Here is a 24,273-nt window from a genome sequence, read left to right as displayed (position 1 = left end):
TTATGTTGCTATAGATGTATGAATAAAATTAATCTCGTTCTTACACTTCCCGCTAATTGTAACAAGTGCAAAATGTGGTGATCAATGATACACCATGCAAATCACTCAACATCCTGAATTTTAAACATCAATTATTTAATTAAGGCTTCCGTGTTCACTGTTTCCTTTGTGTTTTTGAGTGGAAGCAACAGCATGCCGTTGGTACTTTAACTAGTGCAGCAACTTCTGATGACTCTTGTCATGATGATTTCTTATTTTGATACGCCATTTGAGGGCAGATCCCTTCCTCTGACCTCCAGCTCAGTAAAATATCAAATATACTTCCCAACAAGCTTGGACGTTGTGTCATAGTACAAATCAATGCAGTGACACTACTTTAATACGCAAAGGCGAGGACTGGTCAATCTGACTCAATGCTCACTCAACTCAAGGGACAAGAGCAGCAATGTTGGTACTTGCACCCTGGAGAGTATTTGAGAGGCAATTATGGAATTTTTATGTGAATAGGACAAAAAATAATGATGCAGCGGAAATTTGTCTGGTCTCAGTCATCCAGTTCAGAAGATTCTGCAAAGGTTAACTCTACAATGTTGATATTTTTGCTATTTCATCTGTTGTAGAAGGAGTTATCTGAGGGTTTACACTTATCGTACCATCTGAAGGCAGGAATAGGCACATTTTATGATGAAAGCAGATGCAATTCGCTGCAGATTTGCTGGTGCCTGTCCCAGCTGTAGTAGGTGAAGGTACACCCTGAACTGGTTGCCAGCCAATTGTAGGCACCGAGGGACGGACAACCATTAATGAACCCAACCACACCTAAGAACAATTTAGAATGTACAATACACCTGCCATGCATGCTTTTGGAGTGTGGGAGGAGACCGGAGTGCTCGGAGATAAACGACACAGGCGAGGCGAGAACATGCAAACTCCACACAGGAAGGCTGGAGCATGCTAGATTTGAACTCAGGTCTCTGAATTGTGAAGGGGACATGCTTACGACTTTGCCAATGAGCGGTCTGTGGACCATGTACGTATATACTTATATACCATGTATATACAGTACTTCTCACACTGCATGCAGTATTGCCTGAACCAAGAAGTTCCAAGAGCTGTGCTTTGTAGTCATGGCATTAAAACCATTCAAATTAGATTTTCTGATGCCTGCAGAAATCATGTTAACATTTTGCATACCCTGATTTACTCTAATGTGAGCACAAATCCCATTTGTGAATCACAGCCCTCGGCGAACTAATTCAATAAGGCCTCCTTAGGATATAAACCAACGATAATAATAATTGGACTAACATTTTATTAGTAACATCTAACATTAGTAACATCCAATTAATCCGATTTGGCATTGGGATCCACCCTGTCTTTACAGTCTCACCTGTGTAAAGAGATTTGTCGAAAACTTGACATACATTGGGGGGGGGGGGGGGGGGGGGGGGGCATTTATGTATCCGATATTCTTGTGATTGTGCAGGCATGGCTAACCTTCTAAAACGGGAAATTTGTTTCGGATCCATAATGTCCATTTGTAGATAAGGGTTGAAATACACGCACGCTCCGGAATGTGGTTGCTCCCACGTGAGATAAGGTGGGCAGAAAATAAAACAAAAGCAATGCGAACTGAGTGATAACGTATAGCCCTGCCTGCATTTGTGATTGGTGAAGTTAAAAACAGCAGCCACAAGTGTCGATCAATCTCCAGCTTGTGTGCCCGCTCCACTTGTGCGTCAGCGAGTGCGCACGGCGTATGCGTATGCTGCTGCTCTGCTCTCGCATCCTCCTCCAACAGGCATTTACGCACGCTTACACGTCCGAACCGGCCGTATTTTGACAAGAAATTGTGCTGCAGACAAACCTTCAGATGATAAGACGGTGTTTAGTTATAGATGTGGTTCCGTTGCGCACTCCAGTTCCACTTTGACGTATTGATAGCTCCAACATCCGTTGTTGTTGTTTTTTTTCCTATGAGGAAAGGAGGCAAGAATGGCAGCACCCCACAATGGATCGAACCTTACCTCAAACTACACGAACCAGTTTGTGCAACCGCCATGGCGCGTCGCCCTCTGGTCCATCGCCTACAGCTCGGTGCTGGCCGTGGCCGTGTTCGGCAATCTCATCGTCATTTGGATCATACTGGCTCACAAGCGCATGAGGACGGTGACTAATTACTTTTTGCTCAACTTAGCCTTTTCCGATGCCTCCATGGCTGCCTTCAACACTTTGATCAACTTCGTCTACGCGACCCACGGGGAGTGGTACTTTGGGGAGGCTTACTGCAAATTCCACAACTTCTTCCCGGTCACGTCTGTCTTCGCCAGCATATACTCGATGACAGCCATTGCCGTGGACAGGTGGGATAATACGTCACCCATTGAATGTTTCATAACATGCAAAAGATCCAAAACAACAATGTTCTAATCACGCACAGATGAGCTCTATTGACGTTGAATGTTGGAGCGGTGCATCGTTTTTGGAGGTGCTTCAAATATATTGTTTTGTTTTTATCCTGTAAAGAGGCAACAGAACAATTGCAAAAACACTAAATTATACTGTGAGATCTTTCTGATTCCATTTTTTTCACATGAGGTAACCGATATTTAAAAGAACCCTTCTTTGCATAATACTATGCAGTGAATATGGGAAACAGATTAGGCATGTAAAGGTAATTTGTTTGGAGCCCTCCTAATATTATGACGGTGTTGTGTCAAGGATTTTAGCAACCACACCACAACTGGAGGAATTCTGCTGTTCATATGAAACTGAGCCTATCAGAGCCATGATCATAACAACATATAAATTCTTCCTGCCAACCTCGGCAAAATAGAATCTTATTGTGCCAAGTTGCCAACTTCAATCTCAGCATGAATTCTCGATCTTCACCCATTTTGTCACTTTTCATCAACATAGGCACAAAGAATCTTGAGCTTAAAAGAAATCAAATTGCATGACGGCTGCTGTTTGGACGGCATCTGGGAAATGTGTTGCACAATTTCTTCTCATAGTACATATGTGAGCACTGCTGGGGTGGGGTTGCTCTTGCCTATAGCCTATGTTGTCCTGCAGTGCTATGTGGTATACATGCTTGGAAAGGAAGTTTCAAATGTGTCTGACTGTCTGACCCCCCATCACATTTATTTTTACATTGCGCTGGCACAAATGTTTGGTCGACACTGACTGTGTGTTCAAGTAATGGGCGTTTCATTCCGTTTCCAGGATTATTTTACGGGTAGGCAGCTAAGTGGACAAGCAATTAGCATATCCACTGAGCGTTCAGTGTTGGCCATCTTGTTAGGGGTTTGCAAAAAGGTTGGATGGAAAGATGTATGTAATCCGGAGGAAAAGAAAAAATAACTTATGACTGATTCAATAATTTTTTGTGTGTGTTTTTTTTTTTTAATAGCAATGCACATAATAGTTGCCTGGTGGAGGTTTACCGAATGAAGCTCAACTTGTCATAGCTGATGGTCTGTTTTAGCTCACAAACAACTGAAGATTGAATCAACTGGACATCAGTTAGCTGCTGCCAAGCAATGCACACCCCTTTGCCATTTATATCGCTCGCAATCAGCACAATACTCTCTCAGAAATCCAATTAATCAATTATAATGCCCATCCTCTGTGTGCCTCACGCCCATGTGACTTCAGGTAATGCGGTGATAGTATCAAACTGCCTTTCATCATCGGAACGTCATCTGTAACTGTTCAATGAGAAAAAGATGAAAGCAGTGGCTTCTTCATCGTTGAGTGCGTGTTTGCGTGCAATGTATGTACGTCACTGTTGGAATATGGTGTGAGGCAGTGACATGCTTGAGGGAACAGTCTGTATCCTACAGGCAAGCTCACTTTGGTGTCTGTAACCTCCATGCATATGATCTCCTATGTCCTTCTGATTCTATGAATACAGACAGAAAAAGAACATCAGCGTGACCGGTGTGATGCAGATGTAACCTCAGGTTATTCTTATTTTTGGACCTCGCTCTCCGCTCTCTTGAAATGGCATAAGGTCACAGTTCATGATCAGACAAATGTTTGTCCTTTCTTTCACCTCTTTGTGGCAGCTGCCAAGTGTGTTTCAATAGCCAGATTTCCAACAAATAATTGTTTTCCAGTTCCCATGATGAGCAGGTTACTGAACTATATTAAAGCTAGTTGTTTCAGGCTTTGTCTACACGTAACCAGGGCAATTTAACCCCTGGGGAAAATTTTGACCCAACTCAGGCTTTTTGAAGTGTGATGTCAAAGGAATAGCATCCAAAAAAAAAACACTAGGAGGTTAAAATATTGCATAGAATGTCAAAATATGACGACTTTCAATATGCCATGCTGCTGTCCCTTCTAAATGCTTGCAAATGGGAGCTCGAGAGGCACAACCTATAGGTGTCAAATTTATCCCATGTTGGGCTTATTTACTGCCAATCAAAATTGGAAATATTGTCAATTTTGGACATATTGGAAATCCGATGTTTTGTCATGCATTTTCTTCAATTTTTGCATTAATCCTTTCAATGGCAACTCACAAACGGGGCGCAATAGACATTTTTGTGGTGACACCTCAATACCACCAGGTGGCGCGAGTGGCCATCTTATGATATTTGCAAGCCTTTCAATGACTTCAATGATTGGCTTAGCTTGGACTCCAATAATGCAAGTCTTCACGAGTCATAATACTCTCATTATGATATAATAAATCTTCCTTTTACAATTTCATAAATATATAAATGTACAGCATAGTTACTTTTGCTATTATCGCATTTTTACAATTTTTGCACATAAAGAGGGTGTAGCCCCCCCCCTAAAAAAAGACTTTCAAAGTCAACTTGGGCTTAAGCCTAAGCAGGGTGATAATGAGGCCAGACTAGTGAAAATTCCTGAGATACCTATAATAATGATGATGATGTCCCCATATCCTTGAAAATGTGTTCGGAAAAACATAAACTGACAACTCTTTAAATCTTTGATGTTGTAAAGCAAGGTGGATTGGAGGAAGAGTATCGTCACTCTCCATTCTTGGGAGGGACAACTGAACATAAAGTGCGCCAGCAGACACTTTGCCTAGCAACGTAACACGCGATAATGATAAAGTGCTTGTGTGTTGTTGCTGTCACAGTGCAGTGACAAGCTATCAAATGGAATTGTTTCCAAAAGCACCCGTCGTTGCTTCTGGCACGGCAAGATGTCAGGTTGAGATTTAAAGATGGCAGGGGCCATAAATCTGCCTTTGGGATGTCTTGTGGAATCAAACACTTCTTTCAATGATTGTGTGAGTGAATTTGACTGATTTTTTTAAGCTATCTTCAATAGCCTTCATGTGTTTTACACTTGTTGCGCAACAAAAATATCTCACACATATTAAGAACTGGTGTGTGTCCTGAATTACTGGTAAATAGATGTATTGCATTTGTGTTCCTGACTGTGTGATTGCAGGCGACTGCCCTGTTTCTGAAGACTCAATTAACAAATGTCAGCGTATGCAATTGGAAACCAAGTAAAATGCTGACAGGTCATTCTTAAAGACATCAGAGAGAAGGGATCAGAACAGGCAGTTTTTTTATATGAAAATGCCATTTTGGAAATTTATATTGTTTAGGCTCTTGGTGACCTGGAGCCTCAGATGACTTTGGCACTAAATCTGGGACAGTTTGCCAGGCAAAGGCTATAGAAGCTGGCATCCACTCACACTCATACTGTTACACTACCACTATACTAACAGGGACCCGGGCGCCATTGTGAACATTGTCAAATTCACTGTATTTTGTATGACCCTGTGGTTAAAGCAAAATCCATGAAAGCCTGCTTGGAGTTGTTTTGAAGAACTTGAGAGCTCACTGTTAGATTAATTAAAACAGAAACGGAAGGCCTTAGGTCCAATATCAGTGACCTCAGATGAATGTTTCTGATCAGTAATTGAGAAAATGCACTGACCTGCAAGGTATTAATTAGCCTATGTGTCACTAAAGCTCCTGATTGTTGACGTTGTAGGTACATGGCCATTATCCACCCACTGAAGCCTCGTCTGTCAGCCAAGGCCACCACTGGAGTGATCACCTGCATCTGGAGTCTGGCCGTGATTCTGGCCTTTCCCCTCTGCTACTTCTCCAGAATTCGAGTCATGCCTCGCAGGACCTTGTGCTATGTGGCGTGGCCCCGCATGGAAGATGACCCAGTCATGTGAGCAGTGTTTTATTAAACCAGTTTCAGCTTGAGACATTAAAAAGGTGACAATCATTTACAGTATCATTAATTTTTAAACACCCTAATGTTTTTTTTTCCTTTCAAATATATGTTAAAACACCATTTTCCTTGTAACATGTGGCATAACTTTATTAAAAATGTCCTTGAAGGTACCACATCATCGTGACTGTTCTGGTCTATGTGCTGCCTTTGGTGGTGATGGGCATTACCTACTCTATCGTTGGAGTCACTTTGTGGGGAGGCGAAATCCCTGGAGATTCATCTGACAACTATCATGGACAACTAAGAGCTAAAAGAAAGGTGAGCGTGTGTGAAAGGGAATGGGCACAGTGTATTCCTAGTCAGATTCCTGACACACTCTTTGTCAATGAAATATATAGGGAAACAAATAGCGGAATTTCTCTGGGTTCTGGGCCGACCACGGCAGCCGGTTTTACATGATGGGCAGTTGCGAGTAATCACCAACCACTTTGTGTGCAGTGGAAACATTGCCAGCTCTCCTTTGACGTCCACTAGCGTGTTTAAAATCCTGCTTGAGTGTGCCTTTGTTCCACTTAACTGTGTCTCCTTCATGAATCAAAGCTATGCATTCAGATAGGGAAGACTATTCAAATCAATGGTGATGGACTAATTTCATTGAGCATGAACAATCTGTTGCAGCAAACTGATAACAATCTGCCCCACACCAAGAAGGTGTGACTAGAGAATAGTCGACGTCATACTCAAAACACCTTTGTGTGTGTTGTCAACTAGTCTGTACAATTGCTAAACAATAGCAACAGCTTAATGAGTCAATTGGATTGGAAATTGAACGTTAAAACACATTGCACTACTAGCGAGTAATTACAAAATCATCCTCAACCTCATGGCATTGTGTCTTGCCACCTGGTTTTTCCATACAGTATAAAATATTTTTTATACAGAGAACAGAGAGGATCATATAGTAAGTATGATGTGTCCAGATGATTTAAGTCAAAGACAACATATGGATGCTGGTGATCCTGTTAATTTGACTGGTTTATTTATTGTGGTTATTGTGGTGTGCATCAACAGATAGAGTAATAAAATATTAACATCTACTGTTTATTCCACATCAATTTTAGTGCACAGTTTACTCAAAACACATTTCAATGTATTCAACACTAATTAAATAACCGAACACAACGACACTATTCAAAGATAGATAGGATGACAAGATGTCACGTTGATCCCAATTTTCCCAATTTTTGTGTAGGTCGCGTCCCAAGGTCCCATTTTTTTCCTGTCCAGCAAATCAATTGTTTGTGCCATGCATATGCCAATTATACAATTATATGATAAAGCAATCAAAAATTTAAATGTCATGTCACACAAGAACTAAAACCACTTCCTGTTTCCGTTTTGACCAAACATTAGAAATGAAGTCAGACCACAAAAGGAGTTAAGTTTTCTGTCCCATGCGAGCCAAGTTTTGCAAATTATTTTTCAGTTTTATGAACAAGGTTATGCAAAAAAACCTGCTCACATTCAATTAATGAAAGCGACGTAGACAAGCAAAGGAATGCAAGTACTGTGCTTGCTCACGCAGTTCACTGAAGATGCATTCAAAGATCATTTTTACAACAGGACATTCGAATGTCAATAGAAATACTTAATTCAATGCTCGAAACATCAATGACCAGAGGGTATGTCGAAACATGTTCTTATTTGTTTAACACCTATTTTTTTTTTTTTTACCTAAGTCTGAACTGATTTAAACTAACTCCTCAAGTTGCAGGGAACACAAATTTTACTGTACTGGCACAACACCGTGACCATGCAAAAAAGGTTGGCTCACATTGGTGAGCGCATTGAACGGTTTAGCACTGTTGAAGTGTCATCCAAGTCAGCTTTTAGCATTAGTTAAAGTAATAACACAACCACTAGTTACCAGATGGACTAGCGAGTAAATCTTTTATAAACAGTTGCCGCTGAGAATTAATTGGACAATTTCATTTTCAGAAAACTTGTCGTGTCCCAGTTTTTAATTTTGAAAATCTGGTCACCCTACATTTACATGTAAATGTCATTAACATATTTAGCATACTTGCCAAAACTACTAACTAACATAAATCAACGTGACAATCATATATGAGCTTACATTTATGTACAATAAGCACTTGACACAGACAGAAGTGATCAAACTCACCTGTTAGCATATACATACAACAATAAACATGTTGGAATACTGTAAGTGTGACAGTTCATGGTCAAACACACATTTGCTTTGTCATGAGAAATATAAATCGCTCGTGAGTCCCTGGCCTTCAACGCTAGACTGGAGGTGCATTCGTTGACAGCTCACAATGTGGGGAATCTGAGATAGACTGACCTGTATTGTTGCATCAAATCACAGCAACTACAAACAGTTAAACAATGTGGACTGTCCAACATGACATCTCCCTTTTGTCACGTTTTGTTCCCACTCAGATTTGGGGAAAACCCTGTACCATGCAAGAACGATTCAAATGATTTCTCTCATACGCCTACGGAGTGTCATTCTAATCCTTTAGTGTTGTTAATTTAATTTCTCTGTTAAAACATTGATCTTTTCATAAGGCAATTCCAGACCCCTTGACTATCTAATTAACAGCTTTGAGCCATGTTAATGTGTGTTAAGATAACCTGCTTTTAAGTCTCTTGACTGACAAACCTGGCGTTGGAAAAAAAATACAATTAGGTATTAAAGTAGTATGTTGCACAATGACATGTTTTTCCCCTGGGCTCCGTATAACTTTTTAGTAGTGCCAATTACAATGATGTGTGTATCCATTGACTCATGGAGCTTGTCGCAACTGAGAGAGGTGAGGTAGACCCTGGACCAATCACCAGCAATCACAAGGAACATGTTGTGGAGAAAAACAACCATTACCATTCACACCGAGGGTTAACTCAAAGTTCTCAGGGCAGCATGTAGTCATCAGAAAACATACCGCCTTGAAAATCCATCATTGCAATTTTATTTTTTCTGTGTGGGCAAAGTGTACAGTAGCACTAAAGACCATTCGGAACTGTAAAAGCTCATTTACTGTAATGCTAAGCCACCATTCGAGGTATCATAGCTGGTCCTCCGGTAGTTCAGAAGACAAAGAGAACCATGTCAAGTGCAGAAGAGATGGTATTTGTGCCGTTACAAATAACCATTCAAATAGCTATCAAGCTCATTAAGTCAATACATACAGTATTGTTTCAATTTGAGCAACACTGTTGCCTAATGAATAGTGAAACCTGAAGACTATAAATTATCTTTGGGTGTGAATGTGGGTGTGATTAACCTGAGGGAACCGCACCAGCTTAGCTACAACCTTGAACACGATAGACGGGAGGAGAAGAATTGAATGATGTTATGGTTTATTCATAAAATGTGACAAGAAATGCACACAATTGCATTGTGCTGAAAGTACAATATCTATTTCTTTTCTTAATATTTTTAAGAAAATGATGGAATGATGAGGAAATATAATTCAAATGTATGTACATGCATACAGCACATATTATATTGTGGTTACCTTTCTGAGTGTGTCAAGCAAAACCTGGGAAGCGCGTCACAGATTGTATAACGTTCGATAATCCTTTCAGACAGTCTGTCAAAAGAGATTCGATTGGATTAGTCACAAAAACCACGAATCATTTATTGAACTAAACAGAAATCATTCGTGTATATATATATATATATATATATATATATATATATATATATATATATATATATATATATATATATATATATATATATATATATATATATGAGAATAACAGTGCAATAGTTCAGCTGCAACATTTGTTTTGAACAATAGCATTAGACATTTTATTGCAGGGCACAGAGTGGGCATTTTCATCTCAACGTTGAGTAGAACATTTTGTGAAGTGTGTGTATGTGTGGTGTTTTGTTTTGGCCAAAAGTCAGGTGTTCATTTGCTTTAGGTCAGCTGGTTTTGTTACGCTTGAGAGTCTTGCCTGAGGCGGTTCTCTCTTGCTTTTGTAACCAACTCTTACCTAAAGGCTAAAAGAGATCTCCACCAACATGACATTCATGATAAAGAAAATGATCCAAAATGGAGGAAGACACAGGTTAAAAGTTGCTTCTCTTGGCAAGATAAGACATATAAAGAACATTGACTGAAAAATAACTGCAGTGGGTAGTAGATATAACTTTAATTTATGGTCAATGTAATCTGCAACAGATTAGATTAAAATCAATGGTAGGTGTGCAGGCCTACACAAAGGTTTGTCAATGTCGGTGATCAAAAGTCACACAAGTTAATTATAATTTACTGGATAACTATATTGTAGTAAATTGGCACGCTCATATTACGGCAAGCGAGGAGTGATTCATTACAATGTCAGTCACTGGTGTTAGTACACAGAAGAAAGAGAACTGTATTGCAACAACATGCATTACATTATCAAGTCATGAGAACAAACATATTAAGACAATGCAGAAAAAAAATCATTTTTAAAAACTGCTTAATAATCCAATACAATGGATTTTATGAGTAGATTTAGGTGCAAAATATTTCTGTGTATGAGAAAGGGTTCCACAATCGAAAGACCCATTTGAAAGAAATTGAAATATCTTACAAGTTGTGAGAAAAGAAAACATGGGTCACAACACCCTTTTGACATACCCCCCCCCCCCCCCCCCCCCACAATATTTATGTAATCATCCTCATGTTTATTAAATGAAAACAATCAAGAGACATGTTGTATTCATTTTCCTGAATATTTGAGAAATTGACTAACATACTCTATGTTACGGCATTATTGTAGTTGCTAGTTACATACATATTGTTTTATTATCATTTCAGGAAGGACTAAGCGCGCTGCTGGAAAATGTCATCGTAGATTTTTTTTTTAGAAAACAATTTAAGCAAAACCGAATTGTGTTAACTCGTGACATTTTCATTGTTTCACAGATGTAATGTCTTTGTTTGCACCTCTCACCTCCGTTCCATATTTTTGGGTTATTTGACAGATTTCTCCATTTTGTATCCAATTACTACATGGTAAAAACCTATTGCATGGATTATTGCTATCCTGTGCTGAGAGCTAATAATTTTACCAAAGGCAATCAAATCTGTAAACCACTCACTACAAGAAGTAATTCAGTTGACAAGATGATTACAAAAGCAAAGGTCACTTGGATTAAGTGGAAAGAGGGATGTATTCAGTCAGACAGTGCTCCTGTTTCACCAATCTAGTCTGTAAAAAACTAGACTTCCTGCATTTTGCCTCAATCACACATTTCATAGGGGAATGTGACAGGTCAGTGAGTTGGTCAGTCACGGATTCATTGCTTGTTGATTTCTCATCATCTTCACTGATAGACAGACCTAGCACAGCAGGTTCTCCATTTTCAACTTATGCCCAGGGCTTGTTATTTCAAATGTCAACCCAGAGTGCACCCCTCATGACATTCCAAGTCTGCCGTTGCTCTTCCGGATGACGACTGCTTGTTGTAAACACCACGCAGCTGACCTTTCCCCTTAGGGATATTTGAGTGTGGATAAGAAGACATCTTGGTCAATTGCCTTGGCTGTAGCATGATTTTAAGTTGATGGTGTGTTGGATGGTGGATATCAGGCTTTGGACTCCAAGAGCGTTTTTGGGCATGCTGCACTTTGATAATGGGAGTGTTGTAATCATGACCAGGGAGTCCTGTCCTGAGGATAAGTGGTCATGGCAATCATTTTGTGATGAACATCCCTGAAGAAGCAACTTAATGGGTCCGTCAGTGCTGCGCTGGATCATTTTTCTCACTTGAGACTGTTTTCTTGAAATCAGCGCAATTTGTTTTGTCAATATTTCCAATGTAGATGAAGAACGTCAATACTGTTAAAAGCAACAAGTAAAATATGATGTTACCATTTGTAGAGCATTTGATTTGAAAAACGTTGGTGAATCATAAAAGACTGTGCTCTCATCTTAATGTGTATTTTTTGCTCCTTCACAATTTATCATGGTTCATATGTCAAGTATACACAACAATTTTGGTCAAGATCGAAGCTTGTGGAGGCAAGCCATAAGATTCTTGTTATTAAATGTGAGTCTTCAAACATTTCTACCAAGCTACGCCCACACACTGTGATACATTTTTAGCTTTTGCAGTGTATGGCAACCATACTGGTATATCTGGTTCAAACGTGGTGGCGATTGCTCGAAATCCCTGAGAGCGGCTGTTCAGGGACAACGCCTGAAATTGCCTTAGCTCCCCACAAAATTGCCCCTTCAAATCATCATGACTGACTTTCTGGGCTCTATTTTTGTGACCGACCTGTGTCCTGCCTTCTCCAGCTTCTGTTGATTCTCAAACAGAAAAGCTTTGGCTCTCGCAAGGAGGTGTAATCACTTGAGAATTACAAGCAGTAAAGCACTACCAAGGATGCTTTGGAACAGAGGTAAATTTCTTGAAAGGCTTTTACACTATAAATAGATGCAATTGGAATGAAGTTGAAACTCGTCAAAGCATAATAGGCCCTGCTGAATCTGTGATAGGAAAAAAAAACAACAAATGTTTGAATGACCCTGACCGTCTGTTTACACAACTCACTTCAATGTACAGCACTCGTACAACGTTTTATGCATGATGGGAAATAAAGACAGTAATAGTCCATCCACTACATTACTCACGCAATAGAACATTAATAGTACATTAAAATCTTCATCCACTATGAATTCTAATTGCAACGTGTGGGTGAGGTTCACCTAATAAGGATAAATGACCAAGATGTCTCAACCCCATGGATTACAGCAATTATTTTACAAATGTCTTTTATTTTTATTAACTCCAGTTTCTCTCCACCCACTTAGGTACCATTGTAACGGTCTCTCCTCGCTGTATCGCGTTGCAAATAGATGGTAGATGGCGGGACTCATTCTGACTGCGAGATAATTAATGGGTGGTCGTTTATTGGTATAATGAACGAACATATATCTAGCCGTAGCGAAAGCCCCGAGACTGTTTTGGTCAATTACATTGTAACTCGGGATCGTTTTTCTGCCTTCAAAAGCTCATTAGCATTTGAGTTTCATTAGTTTTATTCAACAAAGCAAAGCATATCAGCATGGTTGTAATATGTTTTCCCCTCATCTCATTTCAGTTTAGATGCAATCAACAGTATAAATGACATCATAATGTCGGAATAATGTATCATGTACTGTGATCATTTTCGCGACGGCTATACCGCTTTCTCTTTGTTATAGCATGTAGCCTGTAGAGCGTCAAGTGTATATTTGAAGAGCAAAAAATAATGAACAATGTTTTTTTGCTGAATTGTCCATTAGGTTTGACTGTGAGTGTGAATTAACTTAATTTAACAGTGCCTTGAAAAAATATTCATACAATCGCATTTTGGGACATGAGCATGGCCTTTTATGAAATAGCCTTACACAAAGTACAGTAGTACATTCTTGTGAAGTGGAATAGAAATTATGTATGATTTTTGGTGTATATAAATCTGAAAAGTGGGGTGTAAGTTTGAGTTCAGACCCTTTGCTGTGCTCGATACAATAAATCAATTCCATTCAGAAGTTATTTCATTAATCACTGGATTGGATTGGAATTGACAAATAAACCCTAACCCAAAATACACCTGTTCTGTGAAAATCTCAGTATGGTTTTTCAATCGAAAATCATTTTGGATTCAAAATGAAAATTGAAAATTAAATTGATTGACAACGATTTCAGCTTCAATATACAGATACAAAAAAATATCTTCATATTTTCTATTCTGCTTTACAAGATAGAATGACAGAGCACAGTTAGCAACCAGCGCTAACAGTGGAGACCTGTGCAGTGACAGCGTAATTGTCTAGCGTTCTCATAGCATCCTTAACCATGCTCAATATTGTGTCCAAATCTTATAAATATTGTTCCACATTCTATTTGCTGTATTTTAGCCAATGGTTGGCACACTTTTGGAAGTGTGTGCGGAAAAATGTGGTCATGCCATTTTGAACGTGGACATGATGTCAATATCTGGGTGAAAATTCAGCTCTCTACTGTTGTTTTCAGTGCTTTCACCTTGAATGTAACACCTTTGATTTTGAAAGTCTAAGAAATGGACACAATACTGCACAAGGATTAATCAGATATTGAAAATGACTTTTTTAATGGCGGTGTGTTGACGTTGATAGCGACCTGATGTGAAAACCGTCGTGACAAGGACTGAATCTAGTTAGTAGAAACCACTGCTGCAAAGGCTAAAATCTAAAAAAGCTTACTACTGCCATTGCATTGATATCAATGTATTATGTGGTGTGTTTATTTTGAAGTCATGTTGTGTGTTTATTTTGCAGCGCACCATGATGTTGTCTTTTCCTTGGCAGGGGGTATCTGGCATAGTTTCACGGAAGATGACAAAATGTTGATTTTCAAAAGGGATTTTGGGACACTCTGTAGCGATTGTGAGTGGAAAGCAAATACCGCTTATTACCCTGAGAACGCCGTCCCCGCTGTGAAAGTGTGCTGGCAACATGTTGTGGGGGTTATTCTTCATCAAGGAAAGTGAAGCTGATCAGTTGATGAGAAGACAGCTGGAGCTAAATACTGGGGAGTCCTAGAAAAAAATGCTGTTGGTGGGAGTGAGTGAGAAGGAGATGTATCTTCGAGTAAGACAATGACCCTAAACATGCACTCGGAACTACAATGGAATGTTTTAAATGAAAGCAATTTCATGCTGTAATGAAAGTATAGTCAAAGTCCAGACCTAAATCCAATGGGGAAACTCGAAAATTGCAGTCGTGTGCCCAAATTAATGGCAGGCTGTGTAGAAATTAGATTGGTGGATTTATTTATTTATGTTTTTATTCATTTTTCTAAATGTCACAATCTATGCAGAATTCCTTGTTGTGACACATATTAATTAAAGTGCGATTTATTCCACACTATTGTTTTTAGTAACACAGGGATAATTTAAGATTAACTGCATCAGTTATGGAATCAACAACATAAAATAATGCTAAAATGGAGGCGCTCAATGTCCCTAACAGATAAAATGTTTATCAACTAATCGTATTATGCATTTCTTTATAGCACCCAGAGGATTTTTGTGTACTGTGCACTTAAGTTTTTGTTTGCGGTTTGTAAATGATTAATTGTACAAAAGTGTCATCTCAGAAAAACTGTTTAATGATAATAACAAATTCAAGCTCTGTGAAATAAGATTTTCCACCTCATTTCCACTCAACTCCATAATAAGCGATTGACATTTGAAAGTACATGTGTAGATTTTGTCCATGTTGCAATGTTTGAAGGCAGGGCAACCAAAGGTCCAATGTTCAAGAAGAAATGACTGATTTGCATAATTAGCTGGTTCCCCCCTTCTCTTTTTCATTAATATTTTGGGTACAAAATAGTCTGAAAATAGAGCACCTCTTAAGTCCTGCCTTTGTCAATAATGAAAGCATATCACTGTTGATTTGAATAAAAATTGAGGCTATAATCACTTAAAAAAAAGAATGTATTATTTTAGTGTGTGGCAAAGTGGTGCCTTGTTGCCGCAACGGTAAAGACAAAAATGCTGTCCAACTTAAACCCAAAAGATTGATAGAGGTACTTTGTTCCATTACGCATGGTAACTGATACTCAATTTTGTCGGTAATTGTAATAAAACCAGACTGAATAAAATAGTGACATGAATCCCCTTCAATTACCAGATCTTTTGCCCTCAGGGAATTCCTTTCATCATGTTCTGAGTGAATTGACAGGTTGACTAAATTATTAGCTTGTTGAATAAATTACATTCTTTCTCTCTGCATTGATGAGAGAGGATATGATGGTGATATCAATATGATTCCAAGTGACATGCATTTTCCAATCATCCATGTGTCAAAGTTCAGATTAAACTAATAGTCCTGTGATGTATCCTCTCGTGTGCCATGCACACATACAGTACACTGTATGCACACACACATGCTTGCCCTAGCCTTTCTGTGTGGAATTTGTATGTTTTTCTCATGCTCACATGGGTGTTCCCCGGGCACGCCGGTCTCCTACTTCATTCCAAACACTTGCATGTTAGGTTTATTGGACCCTCCAAATTGCCCTTAGGTATGATTGTGAGTGTCAATGGTTGTTTGCTTCTGTGTGCCCTTTGATTGGCTGGAAAAAAATGTAAAATGCTCAAATTAAACCTGATTATCTCAATGTGTATAGTACACCCCACAATAAAAAGATTTTTGGTCAAACTTTATTTTTTCTATATAGTATTTTAATAGTTTTTTTTAAGACTGGTCTTTAAAGTCTAATCATGAAACAAGTGCCTATGAAATTGGGGCTACCAATATGCAAAAATTCTATTCGTGCATTCTGCTCAAAACATCAAATTCCCTTCTGGATTTTGTAAATCAATAAAGAGGCCTAAACAAATATTGTCTTTGACAAAGGCATTTGTCACCGTGCCCTGCAAATACTGTAGTGGTGAATAGCATGAAATACTGAAAGAAATGGAGCATTAATCTCGATTGAATCATTGCCTACATATTATTGTCTTTTCTAACTAATTGGACAGGTTAGAAAAGTATGAAGTTAGAGTAGTGCTTACAATTAGGTAAAAGCTGAAAAAGTTTTGCAAATGAGCACATATTTACTATAAATTGACTGAGATTAACCACTATATCCACTCTTGTATGTGCGACTGAGACTTTACAAACATTGTAGGCATCATCAGCAGTACTAACAATCCTCAGACTAATATTGCAGACCATGCACAGATGAAGATTACTCAGATGAGAGATGAAACGTCTTCATAGACAAGCATAAAACTCGTTATGATCAATTCAATGCCGTGAGAGATGACTGGATGAGATAAGAATATTCACAGGCTGTGCACCATTAATAATAAGTTGAAAAGATATCCACTACCTTTGAGAACCCCAAGAGTTCACAGTTGTTAAATGCTGTGAACATCTATCAAAACCTCCGGTACGTTAGTTTCTGCATATGTTTACATTTCAGGAGTGACACGTTCATGTCTGTTTTGTCTCCGGTAGCCTGCTTCTGAGGAGGCCCACGGTATTCACCAAGAGTGTTTTGCCAGGCACCAAACAGTTGCAATGCACAGAAGTGACTTGTTAAAAGCAAGTGTCAGAACACCGGCCTCATGATTGAATGTTGGAGCAGAAAACAAGGCCTTGTTAACACGTAGGTCATTTGAGGTGATCTGGATTATAAGTGAAGATAAACACAATTCAGTACCAACAGCTGTCTTTTCCTTGAGTACATTTAAGCAGGAATCTCTTTTTAGCAAAGTGAGGACTTTTTAATGTCATTCTACAGTAGAGAGTGTTTCATAAATATGTGTGAATGTACGTTACCTTTTATCGAAATGAGCGTTGAAAAATGAAAATGTAATGAATGCTTTTGGTGTTCATTTGAACACAGATTCAAGAAAATAAAAATGTTCATGATTGATTTTATTATATTCATTGTTTTTTATATTCTTCTGCCCCTTTCATTTATTCAAACCAGGTGGTGAAAATGATGATCATCGTCCTGGTGACCTTTGCTCTCTGCTGGCTGCCTTATCATATTTACTTCATTGTAACGGGCCTCAACAAGCGTTTGATTAAATGGAAGTCCATCCAGCAAGTTTACCTGTCTGTGCTGTGGCTGGCCATGAGCTCTACCATGTACAATCCCATTATCTACTGCTGCCTGAACAGCAGGTGAGATGGAAGTGTGTGTATCAAGTACACACACTTTGGTTATGGGCACTTTATGAGTAAAAAATTGCAAGTTGCCAGTACATTTTTTGGTAGTCTTCATGTGCAGAGGTGTTTACAATTTTATGCTTACAAAGGTATTCCACATAGAAGAAAAATCTATTTCCATCTCCTATTTTGACAAAAATTTTCAACATTTTGCTCAGGGATTCAAAGGTTGATTTAACCACTAATCAATGTTTGTATTGAAATATATGATGATATGCACCATAGGGCCTGCAATGCATTGTGGTTGTCCACAATCATGCATTTGCATTTTGTTCCACAACAGTGAATGAAAGAACTAAGATCTCACATGTCATTAAAAGATTATGTATGGATTCATATGTCCTTTGAATATAAATACATTGTGAGTTTTAATCGTTGCATCCTAATGAAAAGAGAAGGGGCTAAGTGTATTATATCTGGTTGGATTGTCTGGATGCATCGACTTGGAAAGTAGAAGGGCACTCAGCAGAGCGTAGACCACCGCCAAAGCCAATAATTCACCCTTCTCCGTTTATACAAACTGTCACTTATGTCAGAATATATTTCCATAAGTATAATAAACATGCCAGATTTTTTTCCCCTTTGCCACAAAGGCCCTTGAAATCTATTTGGAGAAATAAAACATCACTGCAAAAGTGGGGAAAACATTTCATTATAACTTAATCATCATTCGTTTAACTGAGTGTTTTGTTATCATGACATAATATATTAAATAGTAAAGCAGTATATATATATATATATATATATATATATATATATATATATATATATATATATATATATATATATATATGTATATATGTATATATGTATATATGTATATATATATATATATATATATATATATATATATATATATATATATATATATATATATATGTATAAGGTAATCACAAACAAAAAACAACAACACCTTCCAAAAGAGAAGCACACATGAAAAAAGAATACACAATAAAAAAAATGCATGCAAAGAAAAATAATTTTTTTCACTGCCTGACCTCTCACAGATGGGAATTAAATCGAATGCAGTGTAGAAGTAACCTAAATTTTCAATCCAATTCGTCCTGGTTTGAGCGCGCTCACGGCAAATGTGATTGTTCAGCATTTACACCAAAACGAAAATAAAACAATCCATACATGACTGCTAATCTTTTCAGGGGACACAAGAAATAATTTTAAGATTCTTTACTTATGCTGCTCATCTCAGTTGACATCTTGCCACAACCCGGCTCGCTAGCCATCGACTGCAGAATCTTCACGTCGTCTCTCTCTGATTAATCAGCCATCTTGTGAAAGTTCTTGTGATCTCTCTGCTCTCTGATGCTGCATCAGGTTTCGTGCTGGCTTCAAGAGAGCGTTTCGCTGGTGCCCTTTTATCAAGGTGTCAAGCTACGACGAGTTGGAACTCCTCTCGACTCGACAGCACCCGACCCGGCAGAGCAGCATGTACATGCTCTCCAGGATGGACACCACCATGGTTGTAGTTTACGACCCCGCCGACGGGGATGGCAACGGATCCAGTAGGAAGTGGTCCCTGTCGTCCAGGAAGAGAAGCTACATCACATCTCGCCACACGCCTGCCTCTTGCAGCACTGGAAGCATCAAAACCCAAAATGGCGGCACCCAAAATTCACAAGCTGAGCAATTCTCTTGAGTGTGATCGTGATTGCTTGAGAATACCACACACTTGTTTAAATTGTGATTTCTTGTCTTCAGATGTGTTTTTGTTCGTTTAAATAGAAGTTCCTTAACCTTGCTGAACTTCTTCTTAATTGTCGCCATTTCCTGGAGCGAGACGTGTCCCCTCGTATTGTCTAAATCAAAGGAGAAAATAAGTCCCAGATATGCACCAGATGGCTCCAAAAATTGCTGAGCTTTGTAAAAATGGGTGGAGTGGCAAAAAAAACTTATTGGAAAATATTGCACTTTTTGCCATCTGGGGAACCTACTTTAATCCAAAACGTGACATCAGGTAATACGTTTGCTTTGGGCCATTTCCCAGTACGGTGGCCAACTTGCAATATATTTTGTTCTGCAGCTGTTTTTGATTATATGTGTGTGTGTTTTGCATTTGTTTTTTTTTTTAAGATTGCTTCCATGTTGATTTTGTGATCTTTCTTTGCAATGTTTTCCTTATGTTTTTATTTTTATTTGCAGCTGCTCTCTGGTTTTGCTTTTGTATTATTGTAAAATTGCTGCCATTCTGTCATCGCATATCTTTTAATGTGTTTGCATTTTTGTTTGCGATTCTTTTTTTTTCTTTCTTTGCCTAATTTCTGTTTTTTAGCATTCCTCCTGTTGCCTCATTGACCACCTTATTCTGGACCTGTTTTGGGACAAATACAGTGGCAGCGCACACAGATTTTGTTGCATAAACATTTTTAACTTTAGACACATTTCTAACTTTTGTTAACTTTATTATACATAACACTGAAAGAAAAGTACAGTTCCTAGGTTAAATTCAATGTGACAATCCTTCCCCCTGTTGGGATATTTCTGTTTTTCCTGCTGTTCATAACCGATAACATAAAGAAACATTTATCCATCCATTCATCCACCCATTTTCTTGAGCCGCTTATCCTCACAAGGGTCGCAGCCCATCATAACTAAGGACAATTTAGTATGTCCATTACACCTGCCTTACATGTTTTTGGAGTGTGGGAGGAGGCCAGCGTACCAGGAGAGAAACGACACAGGCCAGGGGAGAACATGCAAACTCCACACAGGATGACAGCAGCAAGGCAGATTTGACCCCGGGTCCCTGAACCGTGAGATGGACATGCTAACCACTGCGTCACTGAGCCGCCCCATGAAAATATTACACTCTTGCATGATATCACTACTCGTACAGTCAGATGTGTTTGTAATGAACTTGATCGTTCCCCTAAACAACATTCCACAGTACTGCTAATGTTTCGCTTTTATCTATTTTCTCCAACAATGAACAGCTGTTCAACAAAAATCCTGATCAACACATTTTAACAGGGTGGAAGACTGATTAGCACGTCCGCCTCACAGTTCAGAGATTCAATCAAACACTTGTATATTTTTTAATTGGGAGTGCGAATGATTGTTTGTTCCTGTGCGCCATTTCAGGTGTGTCACCTGCCTACTGTTCTTAGACAGCTGGGGTAGGCACCAGGAAGCCAGTGACCTTAGTGAGAAAGGGTGGCAATACAGTAGATGAATGGATAATGGATGGATGGAAAAATATTGAGATCAAAATTGTAATCAAGCCCTGTGGTTCCAATTATATATTTGTTTCCCCTGCTTGAATTTACACACTGCACTTGCTTGACTGACATTCTCATCAGGTTGATTCAGACGACATCTGTGGTGATTGTAAATACTGTATTTAAGTGTCGAAGTTTTTCCAGTATTACTGTGAACTTTACTTGATGTAAAACTAATGTGTTTCTCTGAAGAAATGAATGTCATGTTACTTTTGTTGTCCGTGTAATTCAATAAGAGTTCTCTTGACATGTAAATAGAAAAAAAAAGGTATGGAACTTTTCATCTGCTTTATTTTACTGTAACAAAAGAAAAGCATAAAACTAAAGTCAACCACAACCCGAACTTCACACAAATGTCATTCCCTTGTACTGTGTGATGCAACTTTAAACTATTTTATGGTAAAGGTTTAAACTTACAAGAACTTACAAGAATGAAACTGTGCCATGCAATTTAATACATGTTCTGCTCTGACTGCAGCAGTAAATGAAAGCATCTCTGTGCCCTAGCTATCTGTCTGCTGTTTTAAAAGAAAAAAAAATCAAAATTGATGTTGAAATCAGAATATTACAAGAAAAGCAAATTGTTCTTGCTTTGATTCTAAATATGCTGTATTCTGTAACAGTAGTTAAAAGGGGGTATTGCTTTTGTTATTGTCAAGCCCTTTAATTTGGATTCTGAATGTTTTGAGACTTCTTGAAGGTATAGGCACATGAATGTGAAGTAAACTGTTTAGTGTAAAGTGTTTGTCAAATGTTTAAAAAAAAGTGATTTGTTACATTTTGTATAAATGTTATAAAGTGTGCTGTATGTCTTGTGGTAACTCGTATCTTGGCTTGTGTTCCCTGTAATTGATTTTAAAATAATAGCGTTTGGGGATTTTAAGCACTGCTGTCACTGCTGCTTGTGTAAAATCTATTTTTGAACAAAAAAAAATGGTAACAACATCTTAATCTTTTATTGCTGCTAGCATTCAGAGTGAACTATGAATTTAATGTACTGTAAAGTATGTATTGTGTTTCTTACATCACAAGTATTATTTACAATAGTATTACTGTACATCCGAATGCTTTTGTCATTTTCTACTGAGGCTTATATTTTCAACACTTTATTTTGTCATTGCACATTCTTCATTGCACTAGTAGCAAAACCTAAATAAAGTGTAAAACACCAGAAGTGTTTTGTGAATTTATTACAAAGCTATGCAGAGAAAACCAAGCACAGTTGTCAAACATCACTCAGTCATTCCAAAGAATCAAGAACTTACATATTTTGAGTTTAAACAGTGGTATAGCATCATGAGGAACATTATAAGGCCATGCAATCAAAGTAATGATTGAAGATTCCCTCACAATTAACATGTATTCATATTATATTTTCATACTAACTCATTCAATGCCAGGGATGTATTTTCACATTTTTTAAGAGTTCGGACATTCAATCCTAGTTACTTAAGTATTGATTCATTACTTAAGTATAGGGAAATTAATTCTTTTTTCCTCTTTTAATTGTAGCTCATCAAAGCAAATTTAGAACAGTTGATTGATTTTACTAGTTCGTCACTCCCTTCACCAATTGTGCAATGGAAATGGTTTTATGAGTTTCAAATGAGTGTCATAAAATGGTTTGGGAACAAAATTCTGTTGTGAACATACAGAGAGTCAACGAAGACAGATACTTCAGATAGTGCTGGACTAGAACAATAAATCATGACTTCAATTTGCTCCACAATAACACATTATTAAATCTGCTGTATCCACTGGACCCACCTGTATGTGTTCATGAGAGGAAAAGGAAAATACTATTTGGGTAAAGGCGTTTATTTCTAAGATGTAGTGATGTTGGCGGGCTAACACATACAGTAATTCTAAGAAAAAAAAAAAAACACACAGAGTCCGGCCAGGATGCATATTTTGACGCCACATTTGGATGGAAACGTTGAGATTTTTTTTTTTTTTTGTCTCTCCATTCATCTCATAGGGACTTTTGGCTATGTTTTTTGGGTTCTGGTGTTACCGTGTTAACACGGAATCCAAAGAAAAATAATAGCGAACTGAGGCCGGCCAAGACACATCATTTGCATATTATACAGGTAATTATGTACAGTACAAACAATTTATTTGTGGTAATGCAGTCTTTGGATTAATCTACAAATGCAAACGAGTTGAGACAAATGTAGTGCATGTCAAGCAGTCTGCACATTTCTGTCCTTTCCCACAGGATTGCACCTTTGTCTGATACAATGACTTGGGCTCCTCTTTGAAGTACAGTAGATTAAAGCATTCCCCTTGGGTAGTTTTCTTAACAAAGGTATCAACACAGTGCACTCAACCTAATGCAATATAAACATGAACATCTTCAATGAGGAAGTTCATCAAGCCAGATCGAGCTGACCTTAAGACACAATCTGTTTGAAGGAGCAGACTTTTACCTGCCGGTCAGTCTGCATCTGGTCAGTTGTCGAGTTAACTTTGCTAGTGGCAGTGTGCAGCCCAACATTGTGTTGTTTGTGTCATGGTTAATATATTTTAGTGATTAGTTAATTGAGTAATTCAAACAAATCATGTACAAAAAAACAAACTTTACAGACAGGCTATTCAAACAGCCAAAAGCGTGTCTAGCATTTTCCATTTTTAAAATTTGTCTCAAATTGGGCACTATGAAACATTTAGCCCAAAAGCTGTGCCAAGCAATAGATTTTCACACAAAAGTCTGACAAAAGCAAGAAATAGAATCCAAGTATGCCACATGGTATGCTTGTATCTCCAAAGGCAGGAACACGCATCAATAGCTATCATTTTCTTGTGTTTACTTTTTTAAGGTTGTCAACTATTTTTACAGGTTGGTGTTGATTTTTCTGAGATACAGTATGTTCCACCTGTCGCCTGTCTGTACCTGCCCCCCCCCCAAAAAAAAAAAAAAAAAAAAAAAAAAAAAATATATATATATATATATATATATATATATATATATATATATATATATATATATATATATATATTTTGCCTGGTTTCAAAGGTCTGAGAATATTTTACTTTTGAGAACATGACATTCTGAGGGTTTCGACACTTTCAAATTAGACAAGATCTGCAACTATTGATTCTAAAA

The 24,273-nt window shown here is 38.1% G+C and overlaps 1 protein-coding gene across 1 annotated transcript; it reads left to right on the top strand.

Moving 5' to 3' along the window:
* Positions 1 to 1,760: 1,760 nt before the first annotated feature.
* Positions 1,761 to 22,325, top strand: tacr3a (tachykinin receptor 3a). The gene is made up of 5 exons (XM_088420428.1): positions 1,761 to 2,363; positions 5,992 to 6,180; positions 6,354 to 6,504; positions 17,693 to 17,889; positions 19,267 to 22,325. Exons 1-5 carry the CDS (start codon positions 1,996 to 1,998, stop codon positions 19,586 to 19,588), a joined length of 1,227 nt encoding a protein of 408 aa, XP_088276554.1. The 5' UTR covers positions 1,761 to 1,995; the 3' UTR covers positions 19,589 to 22,325.
* The last annotated feature ends 1,948 nt before the right edge of the window (positions 22,326 to 24,273 follow it).

The sequence above is a fragment of the Hippichthys cyanospilos genome, chromosome 7 (assembly GCF_059441005.1).
Source record: "Hippichthys cyanospilos isolate Australia breed blue-spotted pipefish chromosome 7, RoL_Hcya_1.0, whole genome shotgun sequence".
Classification (NCBI taxonomy): Eukaryota; Metazoa; Chordata; class Actinopteri; order Syngnathiformes; family Syngnathidae; genus Hippichthys; species Hippichthys cyanospilos.
This window is presented reverse-complemented; position numbering and strand designations above follow the sequence as displayed.